The sequence below is a fragment of the Hyla sarda genome, chromosome 7 (genome assembly GCF_029499605.1).
Source record: "Hyla sarda isolate aHylSar1 chromosome 7, aHylSar1.hap1, whole genome shotgun sequence".
Taxonomy (NCBI): domain Eukaryota; kingdom Metazoa; phylum Chordata; class Amphibia; order Anura; family Hylidae; genus Hyla; species Hyla sarda.
Genome location: NC_079195.1, coordinates 13827327 through 13847835, shown reverse-complemented (window position 1 = coordinate 13847835; position 20509 = coordinate 13827327). Strand labels below are relative to the sequence as shown.

At 44.5% G+C, this 20509-nt stretch overlaps 1 protein-coding gene across 1 annotated transcript in view; it reads right to left on the bottom strand.

Moving 5' to 3' along the window:
• NRAP (nebulin related anchoring protein) overlaps positions 1–20509 on the bottom strand; it is a 164684-nt gene that overhangs the window by 14563 nt on the left and 129612 nt on the right. Inside the window, exons 32-36 of the mRNA XM_056529361.1 lie at positions 7718–7816; positions 7254–7358; positions 4551–4658; positions 4149–4460; positions 548–652 (exon numbers count right to left, since the gene is read on the bottom strand). Coding sequence (XP_056385336.1) covers positions 548–652; positions 4149–4460; positions 4551–4658; positions 7254–7358; positions 7718–7816 — 729 coding nt within the window. The remainder of the gene's footprint in view (positions 1–547; positions 653–4148; positions 4461–4550; positions 4659–7253; positions 7359–7717; positions 7817–20509) is intronic.

Below are 20509 nucleotides of genomic sequence, written 5' to 3'. Positions count from 1 at the left end.
TATTATAGTAGTTATATTCTTGTATATAGGAGGCAGTATTATAGTAGTTATATTCTTGTATATAGGGGCAGTATTATAGTAGTTATATTCTTGTATATAGGGGCAGTATTATAGTAGTTATATTCTTGTATATAGGAGCAGTATTATAGTAGTTATATTCTTGTATATAGGAGCAGTATTATAGTAGTTATATTCTTGTATATAGGGGCAGTATTATAGTAGTTATATTCTTGTATATAGGGGCAGTATTATAGTAGTTATATTCTTGTATATAGGAGCAGTATTATAGTAGGTATATTCTTGTATATAGGAGCAGTATTATAGTAGTTATATTCTTGTATATAGGAGCAGTATTATAGTATTTATATTCTTGTATATAGGAGCAGTATTATAGTAGTTATATTCTTGTATATAGGGGCAGTATTATAGTAGTTATATTCTTGTATATAGGAGCAGTATTATAGTAGTTATATTCTTGTATATAGGAGCAGTATTATAGTAGTTATATTCTTGTATATAGGGGCAGTATTATAGTAGTTATACTCACCTCACTGATCAGCTCTCTGGCCTTCTTGGCGCTCTGTATATGTGGCGATCCCGCTGCCTCCCATCCCACTCCTCTCAGGAAGTTTAGGTCGGATTTGTACCGTGACTGCGGAGGAGAGAGATGATTAGGATTCATTCAGCTTTCCCAGAGGAGACGCATCAGACAGAATAAGAGGCAGCCATTAAATAATAGAGCAGGAGTCAGGACGTCTCGGTCGCAGGGGGGATAAATATTCATTGTATTATTATTACCCGCAGCTTCCTCAGACAAACCCGTTTAACGCTGATAATATTCAATGGGAAAGCTGGTTAATAATTCACATACAAGCGCCGGTGACTGTTCACATTATAGATTTTTGTACGGTTTATGAACAGATATCTTAGTTCCTGTTGCCTAGCAACCGTGTCTTCCTGTCCGGGTGTCCACCATCACTGTACACATCACTTCCTATTAGACGGCTCTATAGGGGGGAGTTGTGTAGTGAAAGTCGATATGGCGGCCATCTTGGTCATCATCATCCAGTTAAAATCTTTATCTATTTTTCAAAATGGCTGCATTCGTTACATCGGCAGTCTCCAAACTGCAGACCTCCAGCTGTTACAAAACTACAACTGCAGGTTTCTTAGTTCCTGTTGCCTAGCAACCATATGTCTTCCTGTTCTGGTGACCACCATTACTGTATACATCACTTCCTGTTAGATGGTTCTATGGGGGAGATGTGTTGTTAAAGACAATATGGCGGCCATTTTGGTCATCATCACCCAGTCAAAATCTTTATCTATCTTTCAAAATGGCTGCCAGCGCTGCTTACGCTAAAGTGATGGTCTGCAAACTGTAGACCTCCAGATGTTGCAAAACTACAACTGCAGGTTTCTTAGTTCCTGTTGCCTAGCAACCGTGTGGCTTCCTGTCCGGGTGTCCACCATCACTGTACACATCACTTCCTATTAGACAACTCTACGGGGGGAGTTGTGTAGTGACAGTCGATATGGCGGCCATCTTGGTCTGGTCATCATCATCCAGTCAAAATATCATCCTACTTTTTCAAAATGGCTGCATACACTACAGCGGCGGTCTCCAAACTGCGAACCCCCAGCTGTTACAAAACTATAACTCCAGCACCTATTGCCTAGCAACCAAGCACTTGTCTTCCTGTCTAGGTGACCACCATTACCGTACACATCATTTCCTGTTAGATACTTCTATAGGGGAAGACGCGTTGAAAAATCAATATGGCGGCCATATTGGTCATCATCACCCAGTCGAAATCTTTATCCATCTTTCAAAATGCATACGTTACATGTCACTTCTTGTTTGAGACGGTTCCATGGGGGAAATGTGTTGTTAAAGTCAATATGGCGGCTATTTTGGTCATCATCACCCAGTCAAAATCTTTATCTTTCAAAATGGCGGCATACGCTACAGCAGCGGTCTCCAAGCTGTGGACCACCAGCTGTCGCAAAACAACAACGGCAGGTTGCCTAGCAATTGTCTCCAAACTTATGGCTCTATGGGAAGGATGCTTTGTAAAAGTCAACATAGCGGCCATATTTGTCATCATCATCTAGTCAAAGTCTTTATCTATCTTTCAAAATGGCTGCCAGCGCCGCATACGCTACAACAGTGGTCTTCGAACTGTGGACTTTCAGCCGTTGCAAAACTACAACTCCCAGCATGCCCGGACAGCCGTTGGCTGTCCGGGCATGCTGGGAATTGTAGTTTTGCGACAGCTGGGGGTCCACAATTGGGAGACTGCTGGGTCACAGCCATGATCTTGCCAACTTTAATGGCGAGCTTTAATTTTACCGTAAGGTTTGACGCATGATATCTATTTTTTTGGAGTAAATTCTCCTCCGATTCGGAGATGATTAGAGGATTAATGAGCGGCTTTGATCAACATCAATTATTGAGCGGCGGCGGCGTCTTCATTCCGCAGCACATCAAACCGTCAGGCGGAGCTGTTTGCATTTGTTCACACACCGTGTCAGTAAATAATGGATCATGTCTGATACCAGACACAGAGCCCGGGGGTGGGGGGGGGTGAAGAGTTTCCAGCCATCAGCTATTCCCTGTGTTGTATTATTATCGGCGCCGTCAATTAATAATGGGAAATGCTAATTGTCCCCCCTCCCCCGCCGCGTAATTGAAAGTGTCAAGACGTCACAATTACAGCGTCCAATTCCTGCTAATAAACGTAACTCTGGCGACAGTGAAGTAAGAAAGTGCAGCAGCACTGCGCTTAACAACACAGTGTGAAATATACAGATCCCCCATAACAGTGTCATCTACAGATCCCTCATAACAGTGTCATCTACAGATCCCCCATAACATTGTCATCTACAGATCCCCCATAACAGTGTTATCTACAGATCCCCCATAACAGTGTGTCATCTACAGATCCCTCATAACATTGTCATCTACAGATCCCCCATAACATTGTCATCTACAGATCCCCCATAACAGTGTTATCTACAGATCCCCCATAACAGTGTGTCATCTACAGATCCCCATAACAGTGTCATCTACAGATCCCCCATAACATTGTCATCTCCAGATCCCCCATAACAGTGTGTCATCTCCAGATCCCCCATAACAGTGTGTCATCTCCAGATCCCCCATAACAGTGTCATCTACAGATCCCCCATAACAGTGTGTCACCTATAGATCCCCCATAACAGTGTGTCATCTACAGATCCCCCATAACAGAGTGTCATCTACAGGTCCCCCATAACAGTGTGTCATCTACAGATCCCCCATAACAGTGTGTCATCTACAGATCCCCCATAACAGTGTGTCACCTACAGATTCCCCATAACAGTGTGTCACCTACAGATCCCCCATAACAGTGTTATCTACAGATCCCCCATAACAGTGTGTCACCTACAGATCCCCCATAACAGTGTGTCACCTACAGACCCCCCTAACAGTGTGTCACCTACAGATCCCCCCTAACAGTGTGTCACCTACAGATCCCCCCTAACAGTGTGTCACCTATAGATCCCCCATAACAGTGTGTCATCTACAGATCCCCCATAACAGTGTGTCATCTACAGATCCCCCATAACAGTGTGTCACCTACAGATCCCCCATAACAGTGTGTCACCTACAGATCCCCCATAACAGTGTGTCACCTACAGATCCCCATAACAGTGTGTCACCTACAGATCCCCCATAACAGTGTGTCATCTACAGATCCCCCATAACAGTGTGTCATCTACAGATCCCCCATAACAGTGTGTCATCTCCAGATCCCCATAACATTGTCATCTACAGATCCCCCATAACAGTGTCATCTACAGATCCCCCATAACAGTGTGTTATCTACAGATCCCCCATAACAGTGTGTCATCTACAGATCCCCCATAACAGTGTGTTATCTACAGATCCCCCATAACAGTGTGTCACCTACAGATCCTCCATAACAGTGTGTTATCTACAGATCCTCCATAACAGTGTGTTATCTACAGATCCCCCATAACAGTGTGTCATCTACAGATCCCCCATAACAGTGTCATCTACAGATCCTCCATAACAGTGTCATCTACAGACCCCCCCCCCCCCATAACAGTGCTTGTGCGCAGTCTTCCATGCGGCCTCTCACCTCACTCTGCAGCAGATGCGCTTGCTTTGCCCATTGCAGCCTCAGGTCTTCCGGTTCGGTGGTGTAGTGGTGGAGTAGAACCCTGTAGTCCTGGTCGCTGACGAGCTCCTGCGCCCTCTTGGCGTGCACCAGGTCCACCGTGTCGCTGGAGAGATGGTACTGTGAGTGGAGGTCTCTGGAATCCTTCTTATATTCCTTTTCGCTTTGTAACTTGGCGACGCGCAGGCAGTGCAGGATCCGGGGGTCGTCTAGGATGCTGCGCGCCCCAATGTGCTTCCCCCTCTCTGCCACAAAATCGTGTCTGTACTGATACTGCGAATAACACCAGAGACCAGCAGGTTAGAGAACGCAGTCATGTGACCCGCGGAGAGCAGCGCACATTATATACTATCATAGACTCACATCACTGGCTATAGACCCCGAGGACTTTGCCGTCTGGAACTGAAGCGCGTCCATGGTGAGCTTGTGCCCGTGAGCGCGAGTGTTCAGCCACGACTCCCTGTACTTTATCTGCAGACACAGAATACGACCACAATCAATATGGCAGCCATCTGCAGTCCTATGTAACACCATAGATAACACAGTGATAACTCTCTGAGTACAGATAATGTAGTAGATGTGACCTGCAGTCCTATGTAACACCACAGATAACACAGTGATAACTCTCTGAGTACAGATAATGTATAGATGTGACCTGCAGTCCTATGTAACACCACAGATAACAGTGATAACTCTCTGAGTGCAGATAATGTAGTAGATGTGACCTGCAGTCCTATGTAACACCACAGATAACACAGTGATAACTCTCTGAGTACAGATAATGTAGTAGATGTGACCTGCAGTCCTATGTAACACTACAGATAACACAGTGATAACTCTCTGAGTACAGATAATGTATAGATGTGACCTGCAGTCCTATGTAACACCACAGATAACACAGTGATAACTCTCTGAGTACAGATAATGTATAGATGTGACCTGCAGTCCTATGTAACACCACAGATAACACAGTGATAACTCTCTGAGTACAGATAATGTAGTTGATGTGTCCTGCAGTCCTATGTAACACCACAGATAACACAGTGATAACTCTCTGAGTACAGATAATGTAGTAGATGTGATCTGCAGTCCTATGTAACACCACAGATGACACAGTGATAACTCTCTGAGTACAGATAATGTAGTAGATGTGACCTGCAGTCCTATGTAACACCACAGATAGCATAGTGATAACTCTCTGAGTACAGATAATGTAGTAGATGTGACCTGCAGTCCTATGTAACACCACAGATAACATAGTGATAACTCTCTGAGTACAGATAATGTAGTAGATGTGACCTGCAGTCCTATGTAACACCACAGATAACAGTGATAACTCTCTGAGTACAGATAATGTATAGATGTCACCTGCAGTCCTATGTAACACCACAGATAACAGTGATAACTCTCTGAGTACAGATAATGTATAGATGTGACCTGCAGTCCTATGTAACACCACAGATAACAGTGATAACTCTCTGAGTACAGATAATGTATAGATGTCACCTGCAGTCCTATGTAACACCACAGATAACAGTGATAACTCTCTGAGTACAGATAATGTATAGATGTGACCTGCAGTCCTATGTAACACCACAGATAACACAGTGATAACTCTCTGAGTACAGATAATGTATAGATGTGATCTGCAGTCCTATGTAACACCACAGATAACACTGTGATAACTCTCTGAGTACAGATAATGTAGCAGATGTGACCTGCAATCCTATGTAACACTACAGATAACACAGTGATAACTCTCTGAGTACAGATAATGTAGTAGATGTGACCTGCAGTCCTATGTAACACCACAGATAACAGTGATAACTCTCTGAGTACAGATAATGTAGCAGATGTGACCTGCAGTCCTATGTAACACTACAGATAACACAGTGATAATTCTCTGAGTACAGATAATGTAGTAGATGTGACCTGCAGTCCTATGTAACACCACAGATAACAGTGATAACTCTCTGAGTACAGATAATGTAGTAGATGTGACCTGCAGTCCTATGTAACACCAAAGAAAACACAGTGATAACTCTCTGAGTACAGATAATGTAGCAGATGTGACCTGCAGTCCTATGTAACACCACAGATAACAGTGATAACTCTCTGAGTACAGATAATGTAGTAGATGTGACCTGCAGTTCTATGTAACACCACAGATAACAGTGATAACTCTCTGAGTACAGATAATGTATAGATGTGTCCTGCAGTCCTATGTAACACCACAGATAACAGTGATAACTCTCTGAGTACAGATAATGTGGTAGATGTGACCTGCAGTCCCATGTAACATCACAGATAACACAGTGATAACTCTCTGAGTACAGATAATGTGGTAGATGTGACCTGCAGTCCCATGTAACACCACAGATAACACAGTGATAACTCTCTGAGTACAGATAATGTATAGATGTGACCTGCAGTCCTATGTAACACCACAGATAACACAGTGATAACTCTCTGAGTACAGATAATGTAGTAGATGTGACCTGCAGTCCTATGTAACACCACAGATAACACAGTGATATCTCTCTGAGTACAGATAATGTAGTAGATGTGACCTGCAGTCCTATGTAACACCCCAGATAACACAGTGATAACTCTCTGAGTACAGATAATGTAGTAGATGTGACCTGCAGTCCTATGTAACACCACAGATAACACAGTGATATCTCTCTGAGTACAGATAATGTATAGATGTGACCTGCAGTCCTATGTAACACCACAGATAACAGTGATAACTCTCTGAGTACAGATAATGTAGTAGATGTGACCTGCAGTCCTATGTAACACCACAGATAACACAGTGATAACTCTCTGAGTACAGATAATGTAGTAGATGTGACCTGCAGTCCTATGTAACACCACAGATAATACAGTGATAACTCTCTGAGTACAGATAATGTATAGATGTGACCTGCAGTCCTATGTAACACCACAGATAACACAGTGATAACTCTCTGAGTACAGATAATGTAGTAGATGTGACCTGCAGTCCTATGTAATACCACAGATAACACAGTGATACTATCAGGAATTGTATGCGTTAACCCTTACATCACTGATGTTAGCTGCGTTGAGCTTGGCCCGGATGTGCTCTGGCAGGTCCAGCACGGTGGTGTAGTGGTGCAGGACGTCCTCGCTGGCCGCCTTGTACAGACGCTGAATACGAGAGAGGAGAAATCATCAGCCTCTGCAGCCTCCATCCTCAGAACATTGTCACGCATGGCAACATTGTATTATCCTATCAAACCATAATGACGAAAAATATGTTCCCCCCCCCTCCCCCCGTACATTCTACTCAGCACTGCGCTTGGCAATGCTCAGAAGCCCCATAATGAATGAATGGATAGTCGTCTGCACATGCTCACTGCGCTTCATTCATCATTCTCAAACAGTGGGGGTCCCAGAGGTCAGACCCCACTGATCAGCTAGTCCTGTGGATAGGGGATAACGTTTAAAGTTTTCTAAACTGGATGACCCCCTTTTAATAAAATATAACGTCGTCTGGCGCCACCTGCCTCATTGGTTATTTTGTTGCTGAATTTGGCGTGCAGGACGTCCAGGGAGTCGGCCACGGTGGTATACTTCAGCTGGTGCGGCTGCTGGCGGTATTTGCTCTGAATAAAACAAAGCAGAACAGAAAAACATGAAAATTGTAAAAAAAACAACAAAAAAAAACAAGTGTTAAAGGGCAAGTGACCCTAAATTTACTGATTATAGTTAAACTCAGGGCTTCACTCGTTCCGGAGGTTGTAAACGTTGCATTCAGACCTATATATACAGTCATGGCCGTAAATATTGGCACCCATGAAATTTTACAAGAAAACGAAGTATTTCTCACAGAAAAGGATTGCAGTAACACATGTTTTGCTATACACGTGTTTATTCCCTTTGTGTGTATTGGAACTAAACCAAAAAAGGGAGGAAAAAAAGCAAATTGGACATAATGTCACCAAACTCCAAAAATGGTCCGGACACAATTATTGGCCCCTTTTATAATTGTGGATAAATAAGACTGTTCCAAGCATGTGATGCTCCTTTATACTCACCTGGGGGCAAGTAACAGGTGTGGGCAATATAAAAATCACACCTGAAAGCAGATAAAAAGGAGAGAAGTTCACTTAGTCTTTGTATTGTGTGTCTGTGTGTGCCACACTAAGCATGGACAACAGAAAGAGGAGAAGAGAACTGTCTGAGGACTTGGGAACCAAAATTGTGGAAAAATATCAACAATCTCAAGGTTACAAGTGCACAACATTATCAAGAAGTTTACACCCCATGGAACTGTAGATAATCTCCCTGGGCGTGGACGGAAGAGAAAAAATGATGAAAGGTGTCAACGCAGGAAAGTCCAGATGGTGGATAAGCAGCCCCAAACAAGTTCCAAAGATATTCAAACTGTCCTGCAGGCTCAGGGAGCATCAGTGTCAGCGCGAACTACGTGTTGACATTTGAATGAAATGAAGCGCTATGGAGGAGACCCAGGAGGACCCCACTATAGAGGAGACCCAGGAGGACCCACTATGGAGGAGACCCAGGAGGACCCCACTATGGAGGAGACCCAGGAGGACCCCACTATGGAGGAGACCCAGGAGGACCCCACTATAGAGGAGACCCAGGAGGACCCACTATGGAGGAGACCCAGGAGGACCCCACTATGGAGGAGACCCAGGAGGACCCCACTATAGAGGAGACCCAGGAGGACCCACTATGGAGGAGACCCAGGAGGACCCCACTATAGAGGAGACCCAGGAGGACCCACTATGGAGGAGACCCCGGAGGACCCCACTATGGAGGAGACCCAGGAGGACCCCACTATGGAGGAGACCCAGGAGGACCCCACTATGGAGGAGACCCAGGAGGACCCCACTATGGAGGAGACCCAGGAGGACCCCACTATGGAGGAGACCCAGGAGGACCCCACTATGGAGGAGACCCAGGAGGACCCCACTGCTGACACAGAAACATAAAAAATCCTTCTGGGAAAACATCTTGTGGACAGATGAGGCCAAGATAGAGCTTTTTGGTAAAGCAAATCATTCTACTGTTTACCGAAAACGGAATGAGGCCTACAAAGAAAAGAACACAGATCCTACAGTGACATATGGTGGAGGTCAGTGATGTTTTGGGTTGTTTTGCTGCCTCTGGCACTGGGGGCCTTGAATGTGTACAAGACATCATGAAATCTGAGGATTACCAATGGATTTTGGGTCGCACTGTACAGCCCAGTGTCAGAAAGCTGGGTTTGTGTCTGAGATCTTGGGTCTTCCAGCAGGACAATGACCCCAAACATACGTCACAAAGCCCCAGAAATGGATGACAACAAAGCGCTGGAGAGTTCTGAAGTGTCAGCAATGAGTCCAGATCTAAATCCCATTGATCACCTGTGGAGAGATCTTATAATTACTGTTGGGAAAAGGCGCCTTCCAATAAGAGACCGGGAGCAGTTTGTAAAGGAAGAGTGGTCCAACATTCCGACAGAGAGGTGTAAGAAGCTTATTGATGCTTATAGGAAGAGTGGTCCAACATTCCGGCTGAGAGGTGTAAGAAGCTTATTGATGGTTATAGGAAGCCACTGATTTCACTTATTTTATCCAAAGGTTGTGCAACCAAATATTGAGTTAAGGGGCCAATAATTGTGTCCAGCCCATTTTTGGAGTTTGGTGACATTATGTCCAATTTGCTTTTTTTCCTCCCTTTTTTGGTTTAGTTCCAATACACACAAAGGGAATAAACCTGTGTATAGGAAAACATGTGTTACTGCAATCCTTTTCTGTGAGAAATACTTCATTTTCTAGAAAAATTTCAGGGGTGCCAACATTTACAGCCATGAATGTATATATACAAAGACATTAACTAACAAAGTGGTACGAGGGGTACCATTAACCGCGTACGAGGGCACGCCTATAGAGGGCAAAAATCAACAAGTAGGATTAAAAACATTATTCATGATTCTCATAACCAATACCACACACTAGAAGTATCAAGCATCCCCTACCCTGTACTCTGAATAATTAAACTAGCGCATGCGTGTTATGTTAGCTACAGTAATGTGAGTTTATTGATAACACTATGTGAGGTGAAGATGATAAGAAGCTGTTTACCATATGGATATGCTAATCTGTAGCAGCAAACGCATGGTAAATGTAAATAACATGGCATTGCATGACACTAATAGCAGCAAGCCTAATATGAATTCTAAATATTCCATCATGCCGTATGCCCGGTGCTAGCTCAACCACATTGTTATGATCTGAGCTCTGGCCGTGAGCGTCTGCTTTGAGCGCATGCCCCGCTCTCCCCTCCAGCTGGTGGGGCTGGGATTCGCATCGTGGGACGCGCCCGCATGCGAATTACAGCCCGTCACTTACCTCAGTCCTCTGCTGTCTCCTCTTCGGCCTCTCAGCTCCAGCGCGTTTCCCTGTCTTCTAGGGCGCTCGCGCCGGAGCTATTCGATATAAAGGGCCAGTATGCCCATAGTTTTATCACCGGTGCCTCACTTATAAATTCTTGCTCCTCCCACACATCCCTGCAAGATCTTTGTTGCCTTGCCGTGGTTCTGACCCCTTGTTCTGTGACCTGACCTTGCTTCTCTGCTGCCTGCCTTCTGACCTCCTGCTATGTTCCTGACTACTCATCTGCACCGCCAGCCCTGACCTTTTGCTATCCAGACTATGAGTTGCTGTATCCCTCCTGTGCCTCGAATTTCCTCAGCTGCCTGTGTGGTCGAGTCATGCAAGGGGTAGCGACCTGGGTGCCGCCTGCCGCAGCAAGACCATCCCGCTTTGCGGCCGGCTCTGGTGAAAACCAGCAGCCCCTTTGACTCCGCTCCCTGCTACGGTATAGTACAAACTCAAACATAACGTAACTGTCAAGGCGTATACCAAGTTCAAACTGTGTCATGACATATCCATGGCAGAAACTGATGCCGTATATGCATGGTCTAGAACTCTAACGTATCGTGTGCATGTTCCAACCCTATTTAGAATGTTCATGGTAAGAATTCGAGAGACATATCCGTGGTGTGAATGCTTATGGGAATGCATGCATGGTGTGGAACTATACTTTAGTAACACTTTATTCACAACTAAGAACGTAGGCACAGAATAATGCTGTGAAGTATGTACTGCATATATGCTATGAATGCATTGTGTAAAATAAGAAAGTATACATAATGTAAGTGTTAATAAAGCCTGGACCGTAGTGCTGTGAATCTATACACGATATGAATGCTACAAAAGTCTGAGCTAAGGAGTTAAGGAGTTATACCAAGTATAGAACTATGAAAATTCTGTACCATATAAACCTTATGAAAAAATGCCTAGTAAAATACTACGAACGTATACACAGTTAAAACGCTGAATGAACGCACGGTATAAATGCTATGAACGTATGCACGGTATAAATGCTATGAACATATGCACGGTATAAATGCTATGAACGTATGCATGGTATAAATGCTATGAACGTATGCACAGTATAAATGCTATGAACGTATGTACGGTATAAATGCTATGAACGTATGCACGGTATAAATGCTATGAACGTATGCACGGTATAAATGCTATGAACGTATGCACGGTATAAATGCTATGAATGTATGCACGGTATAAATGCTATGAACGTATGCACGGTATAAATGCTATGAACGTATGCACGGTATAAATGCTATGAACGTATGCACAGTTTAAATGCTATGAACGTAGGCATGGTATAAATGCTATGAACGTATGCACGGTATAAATGCTTTGAACGTATGCACGGTATAAATGCTATGAACGTATGCATGGTATAAATGCTATGAGTGTATGGACAATATAAATGTACGGAATACTACTATGAGTGAATGCACGGTATAAATGCTTTGAACGTATGCCCGGTATAAATGTTATGAACGAATGTACGGTATAAATGCTTTGAACGTATGCACGGTATAAATGCTATGAACGTATGCATGGTATAAATGCTATGAACGTATGCACGATATAAATGCTATGAACGTATGCACAGTATAAATGCTTTGAACGTATGCACGGTATAAATGCTATGAACGTATACATGGTATAAATGCTACGAGCGTATGGACAATATAAATGTACATAATACTACTATGAGTGAATGCACGGTATAAACGTTATGAGTAACTGCACGGTAATGCAATGTTTGCTATGAATCATGCACAGTATCGATGCTATGAGTGAAAGCACCATATAAATGTCATTTGTAACGCTATGAATTATGTATGGTATAAATGCTAAACATGGTTTAAGTGCACAGTGTAAATGTATAATGCTATGAATACACGGTATGAACACAATGTATAATGCTAAGAATTATGTGTAGTATAATGCTACGATTAAGTGCACGGTATAAATACATGAGTGAATGCACAGTATAAAAACTCTAATTGCACCTGCTTCATGAAAAAGCGTAGTATAAATTCCTGGTATAAACGTTGAATTAAAACACTGGTATAATGAATAGTATAAATGCTACTGTGAGTGCATGATATAAATACAACGTCTAAATGTTATAAATAAAGCACAATAAAACCAATGAAATGAAAGCGCAGTATAAATGCACCATATAAGTTCTGTGAGTGAAAGCGCAGTATAAATGCTATGAGCGACGGCGTCCGTTTCACGCACAGAGGTGCGTCATCAGGCCCATCGCGATGGGCCTGATGACGCGCCTCTGTGCGTGAAACGGACGCCGTCGCCCAGCATGTACTTTTTTTTTATCGATTTTACTTTTGTGGATTTCCATCAATAAAGTACCGACTGTCAAGAAAAGAGTGTTCCAGATTTCATTTCTCTGTTCCTACACATCGTACCCAGCATATCGGCTGTGACTGAATGCACAGCGGGAGTGTTCTGGATTCTATTGTATATGATGCATGGGAATATAGAGGATGTAATGTACACTATGATGAGACATGAAGGCTAGTAAGACAAGAGGTAACAGAACCAAGTAATACGTATGGACCATAACGCTGCACACAGGTCTACAGGGAATAAGAACTACACAGGCTCTATAAGCAGATGCACAGCTGCACCTGCACAGCGAACAGGCGAGCAACAGAAAGGTTGCACCTGAGACTGCACGTCCGCCCGACTCCCGGATCCCGCGACAGCATGGCCCCGACCATACCTGATCCAGAGGGCCATAGCAACACAATTTCTCACCAAGGGCCAGGGGATTATCGAAGAATGGGGAGAGATTCCAGCACTGGACACGACCATCACTGTCCCGGACCGCAATCAGGGGGGTACAACCAGTACCCCAGTAAGGGGCCCGGACCCCCAGGGGGCCCGACTGAGCCAAAACCGTTTTTTTGCGAACCAGTGAGTGACTGTAACTTACTGACCGCTGGGGGGTATCACTCACTGACTGACTGACCGTACTCTGTAAGTCACAGCAGAGAGGCGGCCCGCCACTATTATCAAGGTATTTTTTTTTTTTTTTATTACTGAGGCCCAACCAACCCGTCCCAGCCCTGCCCTGTCTGCGGCTGTGGTCGAGATCGGGGGCTGGAGCGAAAGGGAGCGCCGTCTGGAGGGCAGCACACTGATACTTTGTGGCTGCAGCTGGTATAAGACGTGCCTGCGCGCAGCCGTCAGCTACCAGCAGGCCAGTGACGTCGGCCCACTTGTCCCTCCTCCTGGAGCAGGTCGTCAAGGGGAAGGGGACCCAGGCCTTCACTTGTGTAAAGGGCCCCAAAATCTCTGATAGAGTCCCTGCCGCCGTCCGTGGGTCGGCCTGCAACCCCCGCACCATTTTCCCCAATGAGCACAGACAAGAGCTGGCGCAGCGCAGCTGACCCCGTGAACAGGAGCCGGCGGGGAGCAGAAACGCGTTCCACCACGAACGACGCCTGACGCCCCTCAGATCCCACCTCTGCAGCGGGCAGAGATCAGTATACATTACTCCCTCAAAATGATGCATGGCTGAAAGTCTCGCTGTGAGGAAGCCATCCGGCGTATCCGCGATGCCGAGACTGCGCCACCTGAATCAAACTCTAGCATCGGAGCTCCTAAAGTGGCGGGGAATTCAAAACGCCTGACACTGCCAACCCTGTCCGCTTACACCACCCTTCCGCAAACGTCACGTACGCCGCGCCTGAATGGCATAGGGGGCATTAAATACTCCAGCCCCATACACAGTCCTATGAGCCCTGCCCATTGGTGCCGGTGGGTGTGGAAACTCACGCCCCTCACACAAGTACAGCCTTAAAGGGGTTATCCAGGAAGAACCTTTTTTTATATATATCAACTGGATCCAGAAAGTTAAACAGATTTGTAAATTACTTCTCTTAAAAAAATCTTAATTCTTCCAATAATTATCAGCTGCTGAAGTTGAGTTGTTCTTTTCTGTCTGACAACAGTGCTCTCTGCTGACACCTCTGCTTGTCTCGGAAACTGCACAGAGTAGAAGAGGTTTGCTATGGGGATTTGCTTCTAAACTGGGTGGTTCCCGAGACACGTGTCATCAGAGAGCACTTAGACAGAAAAGAACAACTCAACTTCAGCAGCTCATACGTACTGAAAGGATTAATATTTTTTAATAGAAGTCATTTACAAATCTTGGTATAATTTGATTTATTGGTTTCTGCGTCAGATAGACAAATTCTGATAATATGCTGATATTAGTTCCGTTCACTGGGCAAGAAAATAGAGAGAAAAGCTTTTGAATAAACAATCCAGTTACTGTGTCTCTATTGTTACGACTTATACGAACTGTATGGACTTAGTATCACTTTGTACTGTTACAGAGAAACTTACTTAGGTGCCTGTGTTAAGATTTATCTATAATGAAAGTACAATGGTCCCTCAACATACGATGGTAATCCGTTCCAAATGGACCATCGTTTGTTGAAACCATCGCATGTTGAGGGATCCGTGCAATGTAATGTATAGGACAGTGGTCTACAACCTGCGGACCTCCAGATGTTGCAAAACTACAACACCCAGCATGCCCGGACAGCCAACGGCTGGGTGTTGTAGTTTTGCAACATCTGGAGGTCCGCAGGTTGTAGACCACTGTTAGAGGAAGTTGTACTCACCTGTCCCCGCCGCTCCGGACCGTCACCGCTGACCTGGATGTCGCCTTCCATCGCTGTCGCCGCGTCCCCGAGGTGTCCCCGACGCTCCGGCAAGGCCTCTGCTTCCCCGGCATCCTTGCTCTCCGTCGCCGCCATCACGTCGTTACGCACGTCGCTCCTATTGGATGACGGGACGGTGTGCGCAGCGACGTGATGACGACGATGGAGAGCGCCGACGATGCAGGGGATCCCGAAGAGGACGCGCCGGAGCCCCGAGGACAGGTAAGTGATCGTCAGTGGACCACACGGGGCACCGTAAACGGCTATCCGGTGGCAGCTGAAGCAGTCTGCGCTGTCGGATATCCGTTTATGCGATGGCCCCGACATACAAAAGCATCGTATGTTGAAGGCCTTGCCGGAGCGTCGGGGACACCCCGGGGACGCGGCGACAGCGATGGACGACGACATCCAGGGCAGCGGTGACGAGCGGTGACGGTCCGGAGCGGCGGGGACAGGTGAGTACAACTTCCTCTAACAGTGGTCTACAACCTGCGGACCTCCAGATGTTGCAAAACTACAACACCCAGCATGCCCGGACAGCCAACGGCTATGTTGAGGGATCCGTGCAATGTAAAGTATAGGACAGTGGTTGTAGACCACTGTCCTATACTTTACATTGCACGGATCCCTCAACATACGATGGTTTCAACAAACCATGGTCCATTTGGAACGGATTACCATCGTATGTTGAGGGACCACTGTACTGTCATTATAGATAAATCTTAACACAGGCACCTAAGTAAGTTTCTCTGTAACAGTACAAAGTGATACTAAGTCCATAGAGTTCGTATAAGTCGTAACAATAGAGACACAGTAACTGGATTGTTTATTCACTAGTAGTGTTGAGCGGCATAGGCCATATTCGAATTCGCGAATATTTGCGAATATATGGACGAATATTCGTCATATATTCGCTAAATTTGCATATTCGTAATATTCTCGTTTTATTTTCGCGTATGCGAAAATTAGCATATACAAAAATTAGCATAAGCGAAAATATTAGAGCCTTCTTTACACCACACAAGCTGGAAGCAGAGAGGGGTGATCACTGTGATGTGTACTGTGGAAAAAAAACAAAAAAAAACAATATTCGTAATTACGTATATATATAGTGCTATATTCACGAATATTCGCAAATTCGCATTGCGAAACACTATTCAAAAGCTTTTCTCTCTATTTCCTTGTCCAGTGAACGGAACTAATATCAGCATATTATCAGAATTTGTCTGACGCAGAAACCAATAAATCAATTATACCAAGTAAGGGGATTCCCATAGGGGGGTTCCTTTGATGTGCGCCGATACATAAGTATCATTTTCCTTTTAGTCTACATTACTTTTGGGCCCCAGCCAGGACCCATATTGTTGTATCTTGGCTGCCTAAAAGGGGAACCATTCCTGCACCAGTGATTATATATATATATATACATATATATATATACTCCTAATTTACAAATCTGTTTAACTTTCTGGAGCCAGTTGATATATATATAAAAAAAGTTTTTTTCCTGGAGTACCCCTTTAACCCCTTAAGGACACATGACGTACTGGAATGTCATGTGTCCGCTCCCAATCTATAACGCGGGGCCACGGCACGTCATAGCGGGTCGGGCCCGGCCTCTAACAATGGCCGGGACCCGTGGCTAATAGCGCGCGGCACTGATCGCGGTGCTGCTCGCTATTAACCCTTTAGACGCGGTGTTCAAAGTTGAACACCGCGTCTAAAGTGAAAGTAAAACCATGCCGGTTAGCTCAGGTAGCTGTTCGGGATAGCCGCGGCGAAATCGCGGCATCCCGAACAGCTTACCGGACAGCTGGAGGGCCCCTACCTGTCTCCTCGCTGTCCTATCGCCGAATGACTGCTCAGTGCCTGAGATCCAGGCATGAGCAGTCAAGCGGCAGAATCATCAATCACTGGTTTCCTATGAGAAACCAGTGATCAATGTAAGAGATCAGTGTGTGCAGTGTTATAGGACCCTATGGGATAACAATGATCAATGTAATAGATCAGTGTGTGCAGTGTTATAGGTCCCTATGGGAGAGATCAGTGTGTGCAGTGTTATAGGTCCCTATGGGATAACAATGATCAATGTAATAGATCAGTGTGTGCAGTGTTATAGGTCCCTATGGGATAACAATGATCAATGTAATAGATCAGTGTGTGCAGTGTTATAGGTCCCTATGGGATAACAATGATCAATGTAATAGATCAGTGTGTGCAGTGTTATAGGTCCCTATGGGAGAGATCAGTGTGTGCAGTGTTATAGGTCCCTATGGGAGAGATCAGTGTGTGCAGTGTTATAGGACCCTATAGGATAATAATGATCAATGTAATAGATCAGTGTGTGCAGTGTTATAGGTCCCTATGGGATAACAATGATCAATGTAATAGATCAGTGTGTGCAGTGTTATAGGTCCCTATGGGATAACAATGATCAATGTAATAGTGTTATAGGTCCCTATGGGATAATAATGATCAATGTGAAAGATCAGTGTGTGCAGTGTTATAGGTCCCTATGGGATAACAATGATCAATGTAATAGATCAGTGTGTGCAGTGTTATAGGTCCCCATGGGATAACAATGATCAATGTAATAGATCAGTGTGTGCAGTGTTATAGGTCCCTATGGGATAACAATGATCAATGTAATAGATCAGTGTGTGCAGTGTTATAGGTCCCCAAGGGATAACAATGATCAATGTAATAGATCAGTGTGTGCAGTGTTATAGGTCCCTATGGGATAACAATGATCAATGTGAAAGATCAGTGTGTGCGGTGTTATAGGTCCCTATGGGATAACAATGATCAATGTAATAGATCAGTGTGTGCAGTGTTATAGCCCCCTATGGGATAACAATGATCAGTATAAGAGATCAGTGTGTGCAGTGTTATAGTCTCCTATGGGAGCTATAACACTGAAAAAAAAAAAAGTGGGAAAAAAAAGTGAATAAAGATCATTTAACCCCTTTCCTATTAAAAGTTTGACTTTTCCCATAAAAAAAAAACACAGTGTAAATAAAAATAAAAATATACATATATGTATCGCCGTATGCGGAAATGTCCGAATCATAAAAATATATCATTAATTAAATCGCACGGTCAATGGCGTGCGCGCAAAAAAATTCCAAAGTCCAAAATACTGCATTTTTGGTTACTTTTTATATCATGAAAAAATGAATAAAAAGCGATCAATAAGTCCTATCAATGCAAAAATTGTACCTCTAAAAACGCCAGATCACAGCGCAAAAAATGTGCCCTCATACCGCCCCATACACGGAAAAATAAAAAAGTTATAGGGGTCAGAAGATGACATTTTTAAACGTATAAATGTTCCTGCATGTAGTTATGATTTTTTCCAGAAGTGCGACAAAATCACCTATATAAGTAGGGGATCATTTTAACCGTATGGACCTACAGAATAATGATAAGGTGTCATTTTCACCGAAAAATTTACTGCGTAGAAACAGAAGCCCCCAAAAGTTACAAAACTGCGTTTTTTTTTTTCAATTTTGTCTCACAATGATTTTTTTTTCCGTTTCGCCGTAGATTTTTGGGCAAAATGACTGACGTCATTACAAAGTAGAATTGGTGGCGCAAAAAATAAGCCATCATATGGATTTTTAGGTGCAAAATTGAAAGAGTTACGATTTTTTAAAGGTAAGGAGCAAAAAACGAAAATGCAAAAACACCGCTAGTGCAGTGTTTCCCAACCAGGGTGCCTCCAGCTGTTGAGAAACTACAACTCCCAGCATGCCCGGACAGCCGAAGGCTGTCCGGGCATGCTGGGAGTTGTAGTTTTGCAACAGCTGGAGGCAACCTGGTTGGGAAACACTGCACTAGTGGGCACATGGATGGGTGGATCAGTGGGCTAGTGGGCACATGGATCAGTGGGCTAGTGGGCACATGGATGGGTGGATCAGTGGGCTAGTGGGCACATGGAGAGGGCTGATGAGCTGGGAGGGGGAGGATGGGAGGAGATAACCACAAGGGAAGGAGCTGTGGGCGTCACTTTATTATAATTTATTATAATTTCCTGGGGGGGGGGGGAGAGCAGCAGCTAACAGGAAGCTGGCGCAGGGAGTCATGGGAAATGTAGTCTTTATGACATGGCTGCTTACTGCTACAGGTGAAGTAATTAAACGGATCCCTCCAAGGAACAACCCAGGATAGAGGCAGCGCACAAGACTTCAAAGGTAAAAATGGTTTATTTACCCGGCATGCAACGCGTTTCGCTGGATAACCAGCTTCATCAGGCCTGATGAAGCTGGTTATCCAGCGAAACGCGTTGCATGCCGGGTAAATAAACCATTTTACCTTTGAAGTCTTGTGCGCTGCCTCTATCCTGGGCTGTTCCTTGGAGGGATCCGTTTAATTGCTTCGCCTGTGTGTCCAGGAGCAGCTGCCGTTCTTCGCCCGTTGCAGGGTCACTTCACGCCTTCACCATAGTTGTACTTGGTCGCAGTACAACTATACTTGGTGAGCAAGTTTTCTTGTTTGGTCATATTCTCTTTGCATTACGGTATCACACTAGGAGCGCTCTCCTTGTTTGTACATTACTGCTACAGGTGGCAATTACAAGAGAATGGCTGGGCCAAATGTGACAAATGAGGTATCAGATGAGGTAATCTTTTTTTTTTTAAGTACCAGCACTCCGGAGTACTCCTTTAACAGGCTTAAAACTTATGGGCATGCTGCCATAGAGAGACCATCCCTTGTGCCCACAATTAAGTCCATAATGTAGGAAAAAATGGAGAAAAGATCAAACCTAGGGGGCGCTATTTTTTCTGTATTGGAAGTAATGGGAAGAAAGGAGGGAGGATGTCCTGAGACTGGAATGTGTAGTAGTGCAGTAGTCTCCAAACTGTGGACATCCAGCTGTTGCAAAACTACAACTGGGAGTTGTAGTTTTGCAACAGCTGGAGACACACGTGTTGAAACGCTGCTTTATAGATTGTTGACTTTTGCAGTACAGTGCGGATTATAGTGTATGCTCTGTGACAGTTGTTTCCAGCATTCTATGTGTGTTTCCTAGTAACCTGTTTAGTTTCTAGTCAGTCTGGACATGCTGGGAGTTGTAGTGTTACAATAGCTGGAGGCACACCGGTTAGAAAACACTTCTTAGAAAATTGATGACTTTTGCAGTACGGTGCGGATTATAGTTTATGCTCTGTGCAGTTGTTTCCAGTATTCTATGTGTGTTTCCTAGTTA